This window comes from Barbus barbus (assembly GCF_936440315.1).
Source record: "Barbus barbus genome assembly, chromosome: 18".
NCBI lineage: Eukaryota > Metazoa > Chordata > Actinopteri > Cypriniformes > Cyprinidae > Barbus > Barbus barbus.
Genome location: NC_136746.1, coordinates 13,463,801 through 13,485,033, shown reverse-complemented (window position 1 = coordinate 13,485,033; position 21,233 = coordinate 13,463,801). Strand labels below are relative to the sequence as shown.

Below are 21,233 nucleotides of genomic sequence, written 5' to 3'. Positions count from 1 at the left end.
ACTCAAATAGTCTATTTATAGACAAACAGACATAAACTGAATTATTATTATTATTATTAATCCGAGCTGGACAAACTGACGATTTTACAGAAATAGTATCCCTGAATTATTTATTATTCGTGACACAGAACTGCAGCCTCCACTATTAAGACCGCATTTCATAATGAGATCAAACTGACCAATCAGCGTTTATGTTACTGCTGCTCCTCCTTCGCCGATCCAATGATGAAGCTCTATGTTCAAAATGCGGAAATACAGAAGGCAACGGTAAGCGTCATGCATTTGTTGGTGTACTTCTCTGATAAATTATAATATCGTTAAATAATCCGTCGCATTTAATAATATATTTGCTTTAAACGTAATCACCGCCGTTTTGTGGCAGATAATAATGCGGACGTCTGCAAGAGTCGCGTTCTTGACGATTTGCTAGATTTAATATGTACAGTGGGCTTCTGCCGCCGGGTCTCAGTGAGGCTGACCTGAGCCCTGATGATGCCGATGAAGGGGAAAACACACAAGGCGAGCAGCTCTCACATCAGTCAGACACAGAGCCACATTCATCTTGTGTACAGGTTGAATGTAATAACACAAAAACTGGTTTGCACAATGATGCATTTGGGGATGATTGTCTTCCTGGAGTTTCCTTGGATAAGTGGCAAGTAGGTGGATCTAACTTACTCTAGTTATGCATGCATGTATGTAGTATTGTCACAAATGATGTATTATTTATCTAATTGGGCGGTAGATCACTACAGTATAAACAAAACAAGTTGCATTTGGTTGATTCAGAATTTATTTTAATGTCATGCAAGTATCAATGTTTAAAAGCGTTGTTTTTGTAATTTGTTGCAGAAGTTCAAAGAGCTCCGGCGAGCAAAAGATGATCAGAGAATGAAGGAACCACAAATAAAGCGGAAAAGGAAAAGGCGCCACAAGAAAGGTCATTATAACAAGTTTTCTTCAGTGCTGTCTTTTTCTTCATGTTATTTCTACTGTTGTTAACGTTATCCTATTTATTAATTTCAATGCAAACATAATTCTTCATACAGCTGTGCTGATTTGTGTTTGAAAGGAATTTCTTTTGCACCACAACATGGGTCTCCAGTAGGATTTACTACAGTAGTACTAATATGATCCACAGGCGTCATTGCATAACACAGTTTAAATCTTTCTCATATCCGTAATGCTTGCACATGCCTTTTTATATGCAGTATATTAACATATTTTGCTTTTTAAACAGGTGGGACACATAATTGTGACACTGAGCAGAAAAGGTATGATCGAGAATTATGGTTTGCTCCAAGAAAGCTAATGATGATTTCCATGATAGGTCAAAACATTAATACATTAGTCAGCAGGTCGTGAGAAAACTAAGAGAAATGTTGTGTAAATAACAAACTGAAATGCACGTTCTTAACACATGTGAATATGTACTGAATACTTCATATTAATATCAAGGCATTAAACTCTTTTCACATTTAAGTTCAAATATACTTCTGAAATGTTATATTTGTTCATTGACTGATGTAAGAAATATTGCATTACTGCATACAGTATCTAAAGCAGGGCTCGCAAAATTTCAAAATCCCTGGTAGCAGGTACTCTTCAGATTTTGGTAGCCCGAAAATGTATTTAACTAGCCCAATTAAAAAAAAGACCATAAATGTCAATCAAAAACATTTTCAATACACATATCAACGAATATCAAGGAAAGAGTTTTATTTTACGATTTACAGGGTATCTGCAGAATTTTTTCTGCAGAAAGGCAATTTATGACTGAGCTGCACAAGTAAATGAACACCGTATGAGTGGGGTTGGACAATATCTGTGGTAACATTAAGCCTTAAAATGACATTACATTGAAAATGATTTTACATTTCAGATACAGGTTTTCACAAAAACAAAAATCTTATAAAAAGGCATTTTTATGAAAAGGGATAAGTCAAACATATGAATTATTATATTAATTTAAAACAAATATTACTGTCGAAATTGTTTGGATTTTTAGAAGGCATCACGCATGAAAAAATACTATAGTAATTTATAGTAAATACTGTTGTGTTTTTGAACCATGCTATAGTAAAGTGTATTATACTGTATATATTATAGTATTTACAACACTTTAATGAATGCTACAGCATACTGTAGTATTAACTATAGTGAACATATAAACTGTATACTTTAGTATTCTTTCGTTTTTACTACAGTAAACTGTAGTGTATTGTGGTATACCCTATAGTTGTAGAAAACTTAGTACAGTATTGGGTAATTTGTTTATATTACTATAGTTGTTATATTACCACAGCATCTATAGAATTACCACAAAAATTAAAGTACTTTACTATAGTATGGTTCAAAAACACTATAGTATTTATTTACTATAAATTACTATAGTATTTTTTCATGTGGGACATTAACTTCTTTCACATTTACAACTCTTATGTGTTTGCAACGTAAAAACATGGGTCGATCTATACATAAGATTGGACTGTTGTTGTGATTTGACGATGACTATTGTTATTGTTTTTTTTTTTTTTCATGCATTCAATAAAAAAAAAAAAAAAGATAGGCTTTTTGGAAATGCAAATTCATTCTCTGCTTTAAGAGTGGCCGCTGAAATAAAGCGGTCTGTTCCCCCGTGACGGCTGTAAACAAAGCAGCACTGCGCTCATAAACGCTGCTTCATCAGGCATTTTATAGGCAAGATTAAATGTCAAGGTATACGTTTCTGAGGAGAGTCGGTTCCCTTCAGAGATACATTCACATAAAGACATCCGTGCCTTGTTTTGACTTTAAAACGTGCAGCGCTCATATTTATTCAATGACATTATTGCCTTTTTGTAGTTTCCAGCCATATCGCGATTCTTGCCTTTCCAAACTGTAAGATCTCTTGAAATTACAATTAAGACTTTTCTTATACCATTTAACATATTTAAAACTTTTTAAGGCCTTAAACTCCATGCCCTGTATTTAAGGTAGCCCGTCGGGCAGGGCAGTGATATATTTTGGTAGCCCGACTGGAAAACACAATAGCCCCGGGACATCAGGCTAGTGATTTTGCGAGCCCTGTAAAGTAAATGCAGTGTGATGCGACTTAAATTCGTAATTGACAGTAGCGTATGATGGATACAGACTCCAGGTTTTGATCTTTAGACTTTGATTCTATCCAATTGGAGATTATCAAACATGTTTGGGATTTTGAGCCAGTTTTAGAGCACATATTGTTTTCATATGTTATGCATCTCCAAGCAACAAGGCGCATGTTTCTGCATGAGTTTGTTGTGTTTGGAACCACTTGAAAAGTCTGGTAGTGTGTGATCCATAGTTGTTTCGAGTCTGAAGTTCAGTTTTTTTCTAACCATTTACAAAATCGGCAGCTGTGTGATGCTTAGGTTTTAAAATCTGTTCAGATCATTCCAGCCTTGAGGCAAAAGGAAGGGAACAAATATAAAGTGTCTCATCTTAGTACAAAATTCTTCGTATTTAAAACCTCCTGCCTATTTCACTGAACACTATATTCCCAAATACTGACTGGCTCTATAATCCACCATTTATAGCAAAAAGTGATGTGTGCAGAATTAATTGAATCTCACAAAGTATACATGCCTAGTCCTGGAGTGAATAATAATAATAATAATAATAAACAGAAAGACTTGTCATTCTGTGTCTTTGCCAAGGGAGCCTGAAGAGAAACGGGAGGAGCACTGGAAGGAGCTCACGCAGTATTTTGGCATCAATGATAGACTCCAGCCGCCTCCTTGTAGCAGACCTCCTCACATGGTAACAATGATTTCCGCCATCTTCCTCTACCACTCTGTGGGTGTCCTAATTCCATTTTTATCCCATTGCCTCTCTCTGTTCTTTGCCTACTGTATGTGTAACTCGTAATTGTTTCCTCTATCAAATGTGAAAGACAGAGTGAGGAGGCGCCTTTTCTTTTGCCTGACACTGAGCATAACAGAATAGATCATATTATATTTAATGATGAGATTACCTTAATCTTGACATGAGGATGTAGCTGCACTGTCTGTTCTGGTTGGTGTTTAATATTTCTTATATGAGGTGGATTTCTCCATTGAAAGCCACAGCACAATGCCTTCGAAAGCTCTCTGTAATTCTGTAATTCAGTGATAGGGAGGAGAATGCTTGCAAATCAAATACACTGGACAGTTTCTGTAGCAAATATGACATTAAGATTGTTCCCACTCAGATGCTGAAAGGGCATCACATGTTGTAGAACAGCATAAACAATATAATAAACATTTGTCCTCTGTAAATGGACCTGTTTTTCGTATTACCCACTCTTGAACCCTGCACATTGAATTTGGGATTCAGTGTCAGCCTGCAGCAGTTTCACATTTTGTTATAACTTTTTGCAGTAGCATTGGTTTTGTTTCATAGCACTTTCGTATTGGATATATTAGAGACATAAACTTTATGTTAATGAGTGGTTGCTCTGTTAGAGGCACTTTTGACTACTTGAAATCTTGAAAAACTTTTCCAAACTTTGTGTGGAAATTTATCTAATTTATCACATGTTTGGATGTGAAATAAAGATCTGAAAATAGCTTTGATTAATGTGATAATTTTGGATATTGACATGGTAATGAGAATTTACAAAATATCTTTACTTAATATCCAAATGATTTTTGTCATAAAAGAAAAGTCGATAATTTTGACCCACACAATGTATTTTTGGCTATTGCTTGCTTTATGAGCTCTGTCTGCATAAAAGCACATTTGTAAACAGACAATTATTCAACAAAATTCACATTATCAACACTGAGTTTGTCACTATAGCTGTTGGCAGCAATAGATGTTTGTCCATGATGTCTGCACAGGTTTGCTTAGATATAGTACAGCTCATTTTCATTTAAAGCAGTAAGTCTTTTTACAGTATATGAATTCAGTCTGTTCTTTGTGAGATGAGAGCAGAATATGTGAGAGAATGAGGAATGATTCAAGAAAGCTGACTTTGTACATTGGCTCATAATTTAATTTCGTCATGCAGGAATTTCCTGATAAAATTTTCTATAAATAAGTCTCTTTAAGTGCAAAGCTTTGTAAACAGAACTAATTCATTTGTAACTTCAAGCCAATTTTGCACTAATGCATATTACTTATCATTCTGCAGCATTAACTCAAAACAGTTTTTGCCGTTATTTTAATTTGTAAATTGTCATGTAAGCAGAATGTTGGCAAATGTAATTTGTTTTAAGTAGGAAAACGCTGCTAATTCAATTGTCCATATCGTTTAATGTTGAGCTCAAATAATTTTGCATTAGCATGTTAAAATATTGGGTTATTGAGTTAAAATATTGTTTTGGTTTTATATATATATAAATCTATGTTCCCTCACTTTCAAAGGCTATATCTATTTTGGATTAAACATTATTAAAGGGCTGAGAATATGCCGTGAAAATACATTTTAATAGAGTTGTGAGTGAGGCTCTGAAATGTTTACCTAAGCAGAATGAATATTGTATAGCCATTTCTGAAATCACAGTATGGAATATACATTAGCTCAGGAATAAATTACATCAGGAGGTTCTTTTTTTCGGTTTAGTTCCATGTATGTATGTATGTATGTATGTTTGAGTTTTCAGCTTATTTTTGGACCATAAGAACAACAAACATGTCTAGAATTGGTGAAAATTGTAGAATATGAGAATGTTGTGTCTTTTTTTGGGGATTTCTCTCATGAAGATCCGTAATAGCAGACAGAGAGCTCTGCTTCACCAGTCCTGCTGCTTTGATGGAAATATCTAATTAAAGACCAACATTTATGTTTGGTAACCTCCTGTGGCTAGACAGATTTTTTGCCTAATATTTAATCAACCAACGATATTCATTTATGAGAGGAAATCTACATATTGTTGTAATGGCAATCATATTAAAAAGAATGCCTGGGGGAGTTTTTAAGTTACTCTCTGATTTTTTTTTTTCTTCTCATCCTTCTCTTTCTGTTTGAAAATCACTTCATTTTATTTACCTCCTTCTCATCTTCAGTCAGGCCTGGAAAAGAGCATAGAGAATGCCATCGCTGAAGGGGACTATGGGAAGGCGGAAGAACTGAGTGACAGACTTGCTACTCGAGAGGTATGTTGCCCAGATAAGCCATCTCGGGGGGCGCTTCAACTGTGACAAATTGAGCTAATGGGTCTGCGGCCATTTTGCCTGCAAAGACACACATGCGCACGCACACACACACATCATTCGACTTGGGCAGAAAGTCTTGCAACCCTTTTACACTAAAGTTAATGGAAAGCCCTCCCCCAGTTTGAAGTACGGCAGTGTCTATAGAACTTTCGGTTCTGCCTTTTAATGAAGGCTACAATGCTTTCAACCCAAGCGCTAAAACATTTTCAAGGTGCCAGTTTTACACCTTTGAAGTGAGCTCATACCTAAATACAGTGCCTGCAGTTTTAAAAAGACACATTTTCGGAGTGTACGTAGGATCAAGCGCTTCGAAGCTAATTTGGCAGAAAATGTAACATTCGCACAGCTGTAATTGCAGTTAAAAAGACATTCAACTTTTCTGAAGTTGGGGCAATCATAGCGGGCAATATTTTTAAGCCTCGCAACTTTGATTCAATGGAATCTGAAATGCATTCCACTAAATTCCAGCCTAAGCTTTGATTTCAGCATTACTGCATGGAATTGATGTTCACTGTCAACCTTAAACAGTTTAGTACAGAAAAGCTTTGGGAATGTGCTTCCAGTTCACTTACCTATACGTTTGCTGAATACTAAGAAGACAATTCTTTTGCGAATATCATTTATATTTCTTATGTCACTCCACCCTCAAACGGAATGTTTTTTTACTACAGAAGTGGTCTGGCATCCACTTTATTGTATTGTGTTGTTGGGATTTTTATAGCAGGTGTCAGTCTGCATACAAACAATGAACAAGCTTTATTTCATCACGCATAAAGCACTAATTAATCTTCTGTTATTAACTTTATATTTAGGTTAACTAAACTGTTTGCAGGTCTCATTCTGTAAATCCTTTTTGTGATCATTTTCTTTTACGGTTTATTACCGTTCTACAGCTGAAGCGATTCCTGTTTTCAAATGTGTTTTCAGTTTCTACAATAATTTTCTATTAAGATAAATTTCATAGTTTTATTGTGGATAAAACAGTTTCAAATCATGCTTCGATAAAGCTCTCCCATCCATAATTTGGAGGAGCAGCGTTAATCGTGTTAACCTCAAATATTAATTTTCTATGTAATCAATTACAGCTTCTGTTTCTCTTGGTGTAAATGTGAAAATGACACCATTTACTCCACACTAATGAAATCATATTGTGGTGCTGTTGATTGTTGATCTGAATCTGTTCAAAGCAAGGTGATAATCATGCTCCTAACAAGCGTAGCGCCATGGGAACAAGCATTAAATAGCTCAGTAATGCCAACAACAGGCCCTTGGTTTAGGCAATTTTCTTTTGAGAGTCTTTACGCAGTAATCCATACAGATGCCACTTACGCTTATCTCTGGAGTATCTTTGTGGTTTTATCTTTTTCTTTCCCAGGTAGGCAGAGACATAATAACAGTTTCTTTGGAAACCATTCTCGGAGACATTTCATCATTACATGGGCTTCATTGTGATGCCACACTGCTATATCAGCCCTAGCCTGTTCTTTTGTTTGGTTGAGAATGGCAGATTTAAGCATTCCTTCGTAGAGAGTTTATCTATACTTCAAAAGCAGGTAAAGAATTTCAGAGATGCCATCATGCTGTCTAAATGCTTGCAAATGACAGCACTGAAATGTTTAAGGTTAGTGCCTCTTATCAAATAACACTGCTATAGTAATTATAGCAGGCTGCGTTATTACTTTGACATGGCTTGCAGGTAAAAACACAAATACAAACTGCATGGCTTTAGTCTTTGATTGACTTACCAGGACCATGTTGTCACAGAAAGCTTCTTACAGCATCAGTGGATTTGAGCAGACTTAGCAGTCTCGAATCTCTCGCTCAGCCAGACAGCTGAAGTCTGCCTCTGACAGAACACTGGCAGTCGCTGCGCAGTAATGCCACTGTTAGCTGCTTTATTTGTTCTCCTCTAAAGACTGTAAATTACAGTTTTCACCAGGTAATGTGCATTTGTCATCTGCTGGACTTGTCCCTAATGCTCTATAGATTGATTCAGTGTCTCTCAGGGGTATGTAAGATTTTCTGGGAACATGCCAAAATGAGATGATACTTGCATGTTCTATTTATCCAAAGTTTCTGGGTAACATCATTCTACTTTGTGTAATGATAGAACAGGATGCACATATGGAAGATCATTTCCAAAATTTGAAGGGTTTCAGATTTAGGTGCATGAGTTGCAATATTTGTTTTTGTAGCCATACATTATGGCTGTATGTTTATGTCACTGTAGCTACCTAAACACTATACACTTGTTTAAAAGTTTGGGGTCGGTACGATTTTTTAGTGTTTAAAAGGAATTTCTTAAGCTTGCCAAGGCTGCATTTATTTGGTCAAAATTCGAATATTAAACAAAATGTATCTTTAATGTCACTTTTGATTAATTAGGGTCCTTGTTGAATAAAAGTAATAATATCTTCCAAAAACAAATACCAGCCCCAACTTTTTTGAACAGTGGTGAGTAACTGTCTTTTACCACTTTTACCGAAGAGTGTAGTGAAAGGACAGGAAATGATTGAAAGGGAGAAGTTATATCTGAAAATGTTGCAAGCCAGATTTGAACTAGAATTACCCATATGAGCACTGGAGCTCAATGTGTTATAACCATTAGGCTGCAGCTCTTTTTTTTATTGAATTGATGTAATCACAACACAGCCTTCTATCATGCAACATGTCCGTTAATAGAAACACAAACTTTAGATAAACAGAGAAATATGTTGACCCGTTTCAAGGGTCCTTGGGGGCAATTTGGATATTAGTGAATCATTTTATGCCTTAATTTCTAATCCGGCTATTATTCATTATCACAGTGCTCCGTGCGGCCACAGTGCACTCTGCCCAGGATAAATGTTGTTTCAGACACAGCTGTTTGAAATAATGCAATGAACAACTAAACAGTCAATAATCCCAACTGTGGCATCCTCAATTTCAAGGTTCTAATAATATTTGTGTCTACTGATATATGAAATATCATATGCTCTGTAATGTTTACATGCTAATACAGCATTAAAGTGTTACGAAGTCAATGAGACCGTGATATACTAAAGGTCTTGTGATATTTTTTGAACCCCTTGAATTTGTCCTTGAGAATTATCTTTATAAATTATGCCTGGGCTAAAAGTATTTTATTGGTCATAACCCATTTATCTTTGGGGATAAATCTTTTTCCCTTTTCTCTCAACTCAAAAGTTTTTAATGCTTTATATGAAAAAAATCTCCTGTTTGGAAACATTTTTAAATGTAGAGGAATTATTATTATCCCCATTTCCTATAATCTGCTAATTAAAGCAAATTTGTTAAAACCTTCTTTCAATTTATCCTAAAAAGTGTGTGATATGTGGGCTTTCATCTTTGTCTGGGTGTTTGAACGCAAACGTGGTTGGTAAAGGTTCCTTTGAGATTTTCCTTTCATAAAAGAGTATTCAAACATTCTGTCTTTTCAAATATTAAGTCTTTTTGTTTTTGATTCACAAAGTGTTTTATACATTTATGTAAAAGGTAAAATCTTTTTAAATGATTAGAATTAAATACGGAATTATCAAATTCTTCCTTGAATATCCTCTAACAATAATAAGACACAGGTAACAGTTCAAAAATGCTTCAGCAAACTGACCTTTAGGAACATTTTAGCTTCATGAAAGTATGAAGTAAACTATTGTCGTGTGTGTGTGTGTGTGTGTGTGTGTGTGTGTGTTTATAGATTATAGTTGTTCAGATATCTGTATTCTGTTACCAAACATTTAAACAGTATTTATTAAATGTATTAGCTTTAATAACCGTAAATCAGATGTTTAAGTTAATGACTGATGATAATATAATTTGATAATATATAATAATTAGAATTTCTAACATAATTGTGTATGCTTGTATGTCAAAGATTATGCCAAAGCTTTGATTGTTTTGAAACATTGTTTTTATTCTGACTTTTCATGTTTTTTCCGATGTTTTGATTTTGAGCAGCTTTTACCTGTAGCGAATGCATTGCTTGCGCCAACTTATTTTTAAGGGGTTTCATTTAGCCTTCTATGCACATTTAATAACAAGAGCTGCAGTCTAAGTCTCAGTGGTAAAGACGAACTGAGCAAGACTAAACAAAGGACTGTCACACTTTATTATTTCCTACAGTTTTTCTCTGCCCTGATCACAAATATTAGCTCCGCATTACCACTTCAAGACGCAGACTTTCTAGTCTGCAGCGGTGGGGGGTACTGCGTCCATTTCAAGTTGTCCAGGAGTCAGACAATATGAAAATGATTAAAAGACAAAGACACAGTCTGAAAAGGAGATGTTGGAGGGGTGAAAAAGATAAAGTCGGGTGAGTTAGCGCGAGTTTGTGAACACGGGCGCATATATGCCTTTCAGTATGTGACTTAGATGCTCACTTTTCTTTTGCATTAGAACTGGCCTTAGTATACCCATTAAATGTGTTGCATTGCCATTTCCTTTATCAGCCTTCATCTCTGACCAATCAGCTGGGGTTTTGTTCTAATATGCTACTGAAATACAGCATGTCTCAGTACATACAGATCTCTAATGACAAGGTTCTCTGAAAGTTTGCCATTGTGTGTTCTTTACAGGAGTGTCATACTGTTTGAAGTGCCATTATTGCAGTTAGGTCAAACTCATCCAATCCAATTAAAATGCGCTAGTTTGACAGCTTTTGTACAGGCATGCTAAGGCTCGTTGCATTAAACAATGTATGTCTGTTTATTTATTTTTTCACCCAATTATTAATCATCTTAATGTCTTTGTTCTGATTTTGAAAGCCTGTGATTAGGTATTTATATCTTTCCTCCGTCTATAGCACACAATCTGTACTGAAACACAAGACCGGCTCTTGCTCCTGTGCGGGCCCCTCTGGCAAACAAGAAAACTGCTAAGCAAAAACTCTCCTCTTTGTTCCATTTTCTTTCAGCATTAGCAATTTATCACAGAATGAACTTTTATTATATCTGCAGATGACTCACATTAAATTTTTGCCCATTAATTTTGAAATGGGTCCTAAGCTTTTATCAAATGCTGGGGAATCTCATTTGGATTATTGTATTTCATTAATTACTTGATAGACAAAGCATACTTTTCAATGTAGATTTTTTGTGCTGTTTAATTAATTAGCATGTTTTCTCTTTTAATTAAAGCCATTTTTTTCGAATTAAAGCCCACAGCAAAACACATATATAATTTGTTTGTAATTAGCCCTTAATTGGTGGTAGTGGAAGCTTAGCACCCTCGTTTCCTTTTTTTCTCCTGATTGCCATTTTATTGCCAGTCAGTCATTAATTAAACTGTTTTTCTAATTAGCTTATTAAACTGTTGATGGCACATTATTGTAAGTGTGAGTTCAAAGCTTGCTAATAAGCCTTTCCTGCTCAGAAGAGGGAAGATAATGAAATGCGCACAAAGCCAGCGAACTTTCAGACTTTTTTCCACTCCCTTGTTCCCTGAAGATGACAGTCTTATGTATCTGGAATCAGATTATTGGGGCTGAAACATAGAGAAGCGCATTATACCGAGAGCTTTTCCGACTAGATCCCCCTCAGAGAGGCTGCTTCTCTGTATGTCTTGTAATGCTGTTTGTCAAGTTGGTGGCAAGATTACAGGAACTGCTTGTCTTATTTCCCCCACCACCCCCTTGAGACCGATAAGCTATGTTAACTGGATCTTTCACTGTATACAAGGATATCAAATGTAGGACTCTCAATATGTCACTTTTGTTGAGAGGATTTTTCTGCTCTGCTTTAGTGTAGATGACACAGGGTATTGTCATGGGAGCGTGGCCTGTTTCGTTTCATTCAGGCAGTGCAGTGGTTTTCTTGAGATTTCCCTTGCCATTGTTTTAATGCAAGCCATGATTATTACAATCTGTTTAAACTGACCCCATTTGGCATGGTAGAACAAAATTACAATAATGTTATTGATTTATTGGTAATATTAGGGCAAAGAATGTGAGAAAATGTAATTAGTTCTCAATAATGTAAAAATTGATATAATTCTGTAACATTCTCATGTAAGTGGAATTATTTATTTGGTAAATTGGTGCTACACAGCTAGAGAAACCCGAGAATAATTGCTGTGGTGAAAAAGGTCCTTTTTAGCACCCACAATGCAAGGGGTTCGATCAGACTATCCGTGATGCAATCTGTAGTTTTCACAAATATCACGGAGCTGTCAAAACTCCACTAGATGATGCATTTTACGTCATCCGTAAAAGAAATAAACAGGTAAGACAGAGAAATAATACACATTGTTCATTTACTTGTACTACCGACAGTGTAACAATACAAAGCTGGTTGAAAATCTGTTAAACCTAATTTTAATTCGGTCATATACACATCTTATGAATTTTCTGGAGGGAAATTTGAATAATAGCTAGTAGCATTTAGTAAGTACTATAAGTACAAACCACACAACTGGGTACTTATTTCAGTCTCATATAACGTGTGGTTTGTTTCAATTATTTTACAGAGTGAATGTTATGTTTAACAACTATTGTATACTCCAGTATACAACTGTAGGAGTTTTAATTGTTTCCAACCCTTGCTTTTTCAGTAAGTGGGTGTGAATGAGACAGCCTGGGTTATAAATGCAAGCTCAGAATTGATTTAAAACCTATTTTAAACCGCTGCAAGGAAATCACTGGATTTTTCCACAAAATATATTTATTTATACTAAAGCTGTTTTTTTTTTTCAGGTTAAATCTTATCATTTATTTTAAAGCTTTGTCTGCTCCGAGTGTGCAAGCCGTTATTGTCTTATTTGGAACCATTGTTTTCATATATTTGTGGAAGGCCGCTATAAGGAATGAACAGTGCTTTGACCAGATAACAGACTAGCATTGTAAATTTATATATTACATGTTTTTTTTTCTCTGCTGTGGCAGTTGATGATATACTATACATTACCACTGTTGACTTAACCCACCTAGTGGCCCCACATTGCAGTTACAGGGCTGAGCAGAATGAATTCATCCCTCACAGACCTTTCAAAGGTCACGTCATTAATGGTGCTAAATAAACCCAGCACTGAATAAGGCTTTGCCGAGGACTGGCGTAAATGGCACACAATACCTTTAAAGAGGAGAGAAGAGAGGTAAATGACAATGGAAATGCACTGACTGTAATTCTTACAGAAATATGGGAAGGTTTAGTGTGACTACCTAGAACAAAGAGCACAAGCGCTTTTTGTTGTGTATGTTATCCCCCCCCCAGCCCACTTTTTTTTTTTTTTGGGATTGTGATTTTCATTCCTTTTTTTCCTGCCCTGCATTTTTCCTCTGTGCCCGCATTTGATGTGAAAGGATTTGGCACTAAGTCACAAGAGAGGGAAAAGGAGGGGGGGATAAGGATGAAAAAGGAGGGAAAATCATGAAAAGTGGATCAAAAAAGTAAATGAAAAATAATGTCATATTACGGAAAATATGAGAGGCTAATTTGTGCCGACTTTTTGCTAATTTTGTTCTTGCCACAGAAAGAAGTGCTGTCACCTGCTCTGCGCTACACTGATGACAGTGCCAGTGATCCATGAAATAAGCTGCCGCCGGCTTTGTTCTGATAAGAATGAACAAATCTGCACAATGTACTGCGCTCCGAATCTCATTTTCATACTTGCATGCAGGCTAAAAGAAATAAGCTGTTTGCAAGGCTTGATTAATCAGACATTTGAGAGCTTTTTTTTCTATTTTGTCTCTTTGATCTGCTCTGTCTCCTAGGTAACTTGCTTGACATTAATGTTGAGCCCCGGTAAAGACAATCGTGGATAGTAGACCGGACTGATAAAAAAAAAAAATTAAGACCTTTAATGCTTTGAATATAGTAATGTGTGTGAAAATCGAGGAGTCCCGGCTGGAAGAGCAAAGGGGGGGCTTTATTTTGGCGGTGGGGGTAAAATTTGGTTAAAGCTGGAGTGCATGTTGGTAATCCTTGTCGAAAACACAGATAAATCTCAAAATTTAAACCATGACAGCAAAAAAAAAAAAAAATCCAGTTTTATTATCAGTTTTTGTCCATGACATACATACATATATATATTATTTTAAATTTTTTTTATTTGCTATCTCCGCACGCTTTTCTGCTCGCGATCGCTTTAGCACCTATTCTGCTTAAACGCGCCTCTCCAAAAACACCCTGGTGTGAATTATCTGCGAGCGGATCTGCGCTAAACACGGGCATGATCACCCATTATAACTTCCCTCTCTCCGCTGTCTTGCTTGAAAACATGATTTATGGCTCTTAAAACCTGGAAAAAAATGGCAAGGATTTAAAAAACTGTCATAGTGTGTTAGCTTCAGGTTATGCAGACGCCTTTACAAATCTTCCAAGTGCCTGTATAGATGAATGCCTTGAGGGCCCAGCCGGAACCCCGCTCTCTCAGCCTGCTAAAGGCCTTATCTTAAATCCAAGCAAAGTACCATTAATCTTTTTGAAAGACCTTTATGGCTTTTAATGTATCCCAAATTAGAACATTTTACACCCTTGGTTCCTGAAATATGGCGATAAAAAGCCTTTAGAGTTTAATTTCTCCTTCCTGCTCGCTCTGACCTGCCTAATCCCAGCATGCATTAGGAGATATTTTAGTTTCAGTCTTTCTAATAAAGTTTATCCCACTTAATTATAATTGAAACATTTTTTTCCACTCTCTTGCTCTTTCCAGGTTTTTTCGAGCCTACAAATGGTGGCACATTTCCTCATTACCAACTGAGTTTTTTTTGTGTGTTCCCTATGATTGTGTTCTTTCACTGTTCTAAAGAATTACCCTCATATCCCCTCCCGAAAAAAAGGAGGCGAGAGAAAAGCAGAGGGTAAAAAAAAAAGGGTTTGCGATTTGTCCAAGTGTTTATCAAAGTTTCTTGCGGTCCAATAATAAACCCATCCCAGGAGTGATGAAGAGGCCCGGACTCTCCTTTTGTTTCCTGAGCCCTCTGTGTCACTTTGGCTATTGGAATTAATCTAGCCACACCACACACATTTCCCCTCACTGATACCGCCGACATGCGCCCCTCGCCCTCCTCCATTCATTTTGCCGTCCTAAGTGCGTGCACTGCAATTTTCAGAATTAAAGGTCCTCTTTAGATGAACAGATTAAGTATATGAGATAATAACATTAATTATGCACATCCATGCTGAGTGGTGGAACAGAGGGTTGGGTGTCCTACTTCTATCTATGAACCGCAAATTATTTTTTAATTTTCGAAACTCGAGCATGTGTGTGTCCATGCTTCCATCCTCGCAGTGATGGAGACATGCTTTCTACGAGCACAACCTTGACGCACTGGCAGCACTGGTGAGGTTTGCCAGGCAGACTGATTTTCTCCAACTAATGGAGCTTGTCTCTGTCTCCTTCTCAATAGCTGGCCGTGAAAATCACACAAGCCGCCGATTGCCGTGACTTCACCCGCACCAAACAGGAAGCAGAGGCTTCCCAGGCAGCCCGAAAAAGGAGGAAGCAAATCGCTTGGGGGTTTGTTGTCTGCTTTTTTTTTCTTTTTTCTTCTTCTGTTCGTCCCTGGTGCTGATACCCTGCAGTTTCATTAAGTCACTCTGCATTTCACACTTTAGATGTCCCCTCTTTCCTGGACATGCTGCTGTGTGTTAACTCATGTGTATTCACTAGAGCTTTCTAATGAGTTTGCGGATGCTGCTTATCTTTTTGGTCAGTCAGTCCCTTTAGAGGGTCTCTGAATGCCCATTGTGAGCTTATAGCTATGATTATACTTTTCAGATTCAGTTTGTGCATTGACTGCAATTATATGCAACCATATTTATCCAAACGGATCTGTGTTTCTGCTTTGATTTGTTTTTCTTTATATTGATTTTATTTTTTCTAAAATTCCTGATTATTTTGACTCAAACTAAATGCAGTGAATGTGACACATTTGTTTCTTTGTAATTTTAGGTTTGAAGCAAAGAAAAGATGGGAAACCAAAAGCAATATGGGATTCATGTGACATTTGCTGCAGTTGAAATGTTTCTATAAAGAGGAGTAAAGATTTGGCATGTTGATAATTGTTTATAGAGGTAATCTTTTTATAATACATTATTATTGCATTCAGAGTTCCTTTTTTTGTCATTTAACATTTTATTTCTTTCTGAATCAGTTTTTTGGTTATTCATTCAGATTTGTGGGTCATTTTTTATGTAGCTAAATAAATTCCATAAGCACACCATTATTGTTAGATTGGTCGTTATTGTATGTATTTTCATTTCTTTTCTTATAATTAAATCTGGCGCGTACAGCCGCGCACGGCATTTATTTACTGCCGTAAGTGGGTTAATCAGGAGCCGCTTTTTTTCTTCCACGGAGGTATGGAGCGAGGGAAGAGAAAGGAGAGATTAGGGGCCTAATGCAATGTACAGGATAATATGCAATAGGATTTGCCCGGGCAAAATGAAATTTGTCGGCTGTAAGGAGGTTTGAGCAGTCATAAACGAGGAGTTTAGTCGGGTTCGAGTGTAAGATGACTGTGTGTGAGGGAGAAATAGAATGAGAACTGTGTGTATGACACCGGACTCAACCCATGATGCATCTTTGAGAGGATTCCTGTGGGCAGTGCACATTTTGATGAGCCTGTCTGTTAGATAAGATCCAGTTGACTGCATTTTCCAAATATGAAATGTATTTCTTTCTGGATAGAATGTATAGATGTTATTCTGAATAGCTTACCAAAAAATCCAAAATCTGCCATTATTTTGTTCCAAACCTGTCTCCGAGGAGGAACTCAAAGAAGAAGCTTTAAAAAATGTTCATGCTGCTCATTTCCATAAAATAAAAGTGAATTTGCACCAGGGCCTGTCAAGCTTCAAAAATGCACAACAAAACACCAGTGAAACATAATAGAAGTAATCCATATCCATATTTTCCGAAGACTTCTGAGCATATGTGATAATTTTGTGTGAGGCTAATTTTGTTAATTAGCAAAAATCTTGCATTGTGTTGAAAATAACACAAAAATACACATCTATTTTATTAAAATAAAATAAAACACACTGATGTTAAGTCAATAATTACAACATTTTTAGGTGATTTATTTTTTTAGTTTTCATTATATTTTTTTTAGCAGGATGATTCTTTATGCCAAACACCTTCCTTTTTAAACATCCCTCCCACAGCTCTGTCTCGTGAGGTCATTAGCGGGAATATGGAAACTCGCTCCCTTGATTTATGCTCTGTTGGCCTGAGGCAGAGACATCTGTAATTCTAGGGCTTTGACATACCCACCCTGACAACAGCCAACTGACAACTGTTGCACAAACTTGTCAGTGCTGCCTTAAGGCAAAGGGTGTGGTTTCAGCCCTGCCAGTTAACACGGAGACATCTCACTGAAAGTAAAGCACAGCTCTGTTGTAAACGCCTTCTTTAATATAGCGGCATGATGCGATGCAACACGATAAATCTCTGACACTAAACTGATGCCTCATTTTGTTTCTGACATACTCCCAAGTTCTTGACATGGGGGACAAATTAATTTGCAATGGTTATGGGATAGCAAAATGTCCACTGGCTGCACAATTCAGAATCCCACTGGATTGTTTGTATGTCTACTGTATTAAAAGTATGTCATTTATTTTACATACTGATTTGTAGAAGAGAAATACGCTTCAAAACAGTCAGCAAGGATGTGTTAAACTGATCAAAAATTGTTTACTTTAGTTTCATTTTAAGGACTTAAAATGGACTTATAGTTATGGCTCCTGAAAATTCAGGGTTGCATTCACAGGAATATTTATATTTCAAAATACAGTAGTCAACATTTGAAGTGGATCAAAAAAGTTCATCAAAGTTGTCCTAAGACAAGAACACATTTATATTTTAGGAAAACTTTGAAAGGTTTTGATCCGCTTCAAATGTTGACTACTATATGTTACAGTAGAAAATGGGTATTATAAATTGTAATATTTCATAATATTACAGTTTTACTGTATTAAAGTGTAGTGTACGCCTATTCAAATGTAGTGTTAGTCTTCAGTATATAAACATTTCATATCAGTTACATCTGTTGTTTATTTATTTAAAATTGGGATTCTGTAATCAGTTGTATGCAAAGCATTATAGTATTTTTTTTTAATGAAACGTTCCCTTGATTTATGCATATTTCAATAACTCATGCTTCCACATATCACAAACATCTCAGAATGTGTTTAGAACATGTCCAAGGCTTAACCACATCTCATCAGTCTACCATTAGTCATCTTGGTCTTTTGTCTTTAAGGAGGGAACATGTCATCACCTGTGAGGTGCTAATTACACTCATCTTGCAGAGGTCTTCACAGTGAACGTCTCATCTGCTGAAAGATGAAATCTTTTCACCATTCCAGGATCCCAGGCCTTACATCACTGGACTGAAATTCACACACATTTACAACGCAAAGTCTTGTGCAAAATATTTTTATTGTTGCATTGCACAACAGCCTGAAGAATGTTTCCAACATTGTTGTGAGGTTTGCTAGAGACATTTATAATTATTAGTTATAAAACACACTGTCAGACAGTTTTCGTCTTGAAGTGTTAAGTGATGTTTAAAGTTAATGCAAATATAAATTATACTATATAATAAGTGACCCTATGTAGTTTCCTACAGAATTTATGGACTTCTTGTTGCAGCAGGGGAGCTCATATCTATACATACAGTATAAACTAGTTTTTAAAAGTTATTTTAAATTGTAATAATATTTCTCAATATTTTACTGCACCTGGGAGACCTTTCAAAAACATTGAAACATCTTACGGGACACAATCTTTTGAATGGTAGTATATATATATGCAAGTATGAAAATTTTCATTCACTGTTATGACTAACATGTTCAGTAAGCGAGTCAGATGTTGATTCAGGAACTGCTGGATTGAATCAAGTGGTGGATTTGCCAGACTAATTCAAAGCGGAACTTGTCTTTTTTAGATGTGCATTAAAAGAATGATAAAATGAGTCTCGTTGAAAATTTTTTTTCTGGTAATCGTGCTACGTTGTGCTATATGTTTTTGCTTAAAAAAGAAACAATTCAAAATACAAAATGTTTGTATGCAGATTGTGAGTTTATTTTCAAGATTCACAGTCTTCATTGCATGACAGTTAATATAGACTGAACTCTTATTCAAATATCAGAAAAAAAATATTTTTAACATATTGCTTTTAATCTTTTTTTCTTTCATCTGTCAATGCATCTAGCTTTTTCTTTAGTTTTCTTTCATTTTAATCTCTTTTTTTGTGTGTGTGTGTGCGACTGTTGTCCTGCAATCGTTCAGTATTCTCATGGTACATTACCTCACATCCAGACCAATGCCGAAAATATTGAAACATGGCATGTGAAATTATTTGTTCCAGTAAAAACCGAGCAATGATTTGTGTGAGCAGAACTTGCACCAATCTTCTCAGCCTTTTGAAAATAACCTGTACATCATTTACAGTAATCCCATGTCCTCCAGGAGTCCGGAAGGAACATGCATCTGCTGAGAAGCTAGTCTCGAGCAGCATACATAAACCATTTCACTATGAGGGAATGTTCAAGAAACCGGCTTTCAGAGAACATGACCATCCTTCCGTTTAGAGGGGTTGCTTGACGGCTCGGTTCCCTATCAAAAGCATCTCAGTCTATTAATCTCTTTGAACATGGCACAAAGCCTTGAGCTGTGTGTTTGTAGCATTTAAAGCAGGACAATCCTCTTTTCGACATCTTCGTGTAGCTTTGCAGCGTTTCTTTACTGCAGGCCAGGCTTGCACCTTGACCCGTGTTGATTTGTTGTGAAGCGCTGAGGAAAACTCTTGATGCACATGTTGAAACACTTAAGGGGGGAAAATGGTTATTGTTAGGAAAAGAATAACTTTAAAAATCTGTGACACCAATCCTGTTAGATGCTTGGACGTGAGCACGGTTGATATCCAGGTTTTTGCCGTGAAGGAGACATTCGGACATGGTAATCTCTCTTCACTAGAAACCTGCCTCATGTAAACAGAAATACAACAAGTGGAACCTTGAGGACAAAATCGCAGCCGAGATTCCCTAGATAAGCAGTTTAGCATGTCTAACAGTGTGATTAACACCAATCCATTTGGGAGATGAATAAAACTTAGCTTCGAACCAATTAAACGTTTTGTCGTGTTCGTGTGCGACCACTGCTAGCGTTCGTTTCACTGTAAGACAGGAAAAGAGGAGCTGTCTGTGAGGATGTTGATATTTTCCCCCGCTGATTTAACGACCTGCTTAATTCTGCCGTGTCCGCGGCCCTCGCAGATGTTTTGCAGTTTTAATTAGTGTAATCATCGCTCTTGAGAGAGGCCAGGAGGTCACTCAGCGGGCCTTGTTTGTCAAGATGCTCAGAATAATAACACAAAAGACGTGTCATTTATTCTGTCGCTGCGTTCATTAAATAATTATATGTGTCAAGACAAAAGATTCTTAATCAGTCAAGAGAAGAAAAAATAGGCTCATTACAGAGTCAAATGAACCTCCATGCTCAAGAAAATGAGTTGGACTGTTTATGTTACTGTAGTGCCAGTATTTCAAAAGCATTAGATGGATATTTTCTGAAATGATCTGCACATTTTGGATGATGAGGGCAAAAATATTCAGAAATGTAGGCTAATACAGATAAAGCATTCGGTACCTGTGTTTTATGGATATATTTATAGAGTTTGCATAAATAACTATATTTTTATGTCTCTTCAGTGACCTTTACTGAAACTCACTCTGTTTGTCATTTGTTTAATATACAATAAACTGCCAAATTATGAGCATTTGTTAAATATTGATTAATTCCCACAGCAGATGGCAAAAATGAGATTGAATTATATTTGAAAGGTTTTGTTAGCCATCTAAATTACTTTATGCTCTGGTAAGTGGAGAATATACATTGATCTGATTAAAAAAAAAAAAAGTACAAATGTAATTAAAACTAAGCTGTGCTTTGGCTGAATATTGATATGCCAACATGTGAAACCAAAATTGGTATTTTACTTTGAAAGCATTTTAATTGTACTTATTATCATCTAAAAATAACTCTTGAAACAAACTGGAAATGAACTTCCAATTAAAATTATGGTATCTTTAAATGAAATAAATGTTCCCTAGAACAAATATGCTGAATGC

The 21,233-nt window shown here is 36.2% G+C and overlaps 1 protein-coding gene across 3 annotated transcripts; it reads left to right on the top strand.

Moving 5' to 3' along the window:
- The first annotated feature begins 235 nt into the window (after positions 1 to 235).
- On the top strand, positions 236 to 16,424 carry fam204a (family with sequence similarity 204 member A). Of its 3 annotated transcripts, none has more exons than XM_079439680.1 (8): positions 236 to 267; positions 383 to 659; positions 853 to 940; positions 1,241 to 1,274; positions 3,678 to 3,780; positions 6,010 to 6,099; positions 15,503 to 15,612; positions 16,048 to 16,424. In XM_079439680.1, the coding sequence occupies exons 2-8, from the start codon at positions 438 to 440 to the stop codon at positions 16,097 to 16,099; spliced, it is 699 nt and encodes a 232-aa protein (XP_079295806.1). In that variant the 5' UTR covers positions 236 to 267; positions 383 to 437; the 3' UTR covers positions 16,100 to 16,424. The 3 variants fall into 3 exon arrangements, with proteins under 3 accessions (XP_079295806.1, XP_079295805.1, XP_079295804.1); XM_079439679.1 differs by having other exon boundaries at positions 242 to 267; positions 431 to 659; XM_079439678.1 differs by lacking the exon at positions 236 to 267 and having other exon boundaries at positions 290 to 659; positions 3,678 to 3,816; positions 16,048 to 16,314.
- The last annotated feature ends 4,809 nt before the right edge of the window (positions 16,425 to 21,233 follow it).

Bases quoted from the DNA above. Each gene is read 5' to 3' on its own strand.
- fam204a (XM_079439678.1), top strand. From the start codon at position 438: ATGTACAGTGGGCTTCTGCCGCCGGGTCTCAGTGAGGCTGACCTGAGC. The intron at 941-1,240 runs GTCATTATAACA...CTTTTTAAACAG, and splicing joins GAAAAGGCGCCACAAGAAAG to GTGGGACACATAATTGTGAC. The intron at 1,275-3,677 runs GTATGATCGAGA...GTCTTTGCCAAG, and splicing joins TGTGACACTGAGCAGAAAAG to GGAGCCTGAAGAGAAACGGG.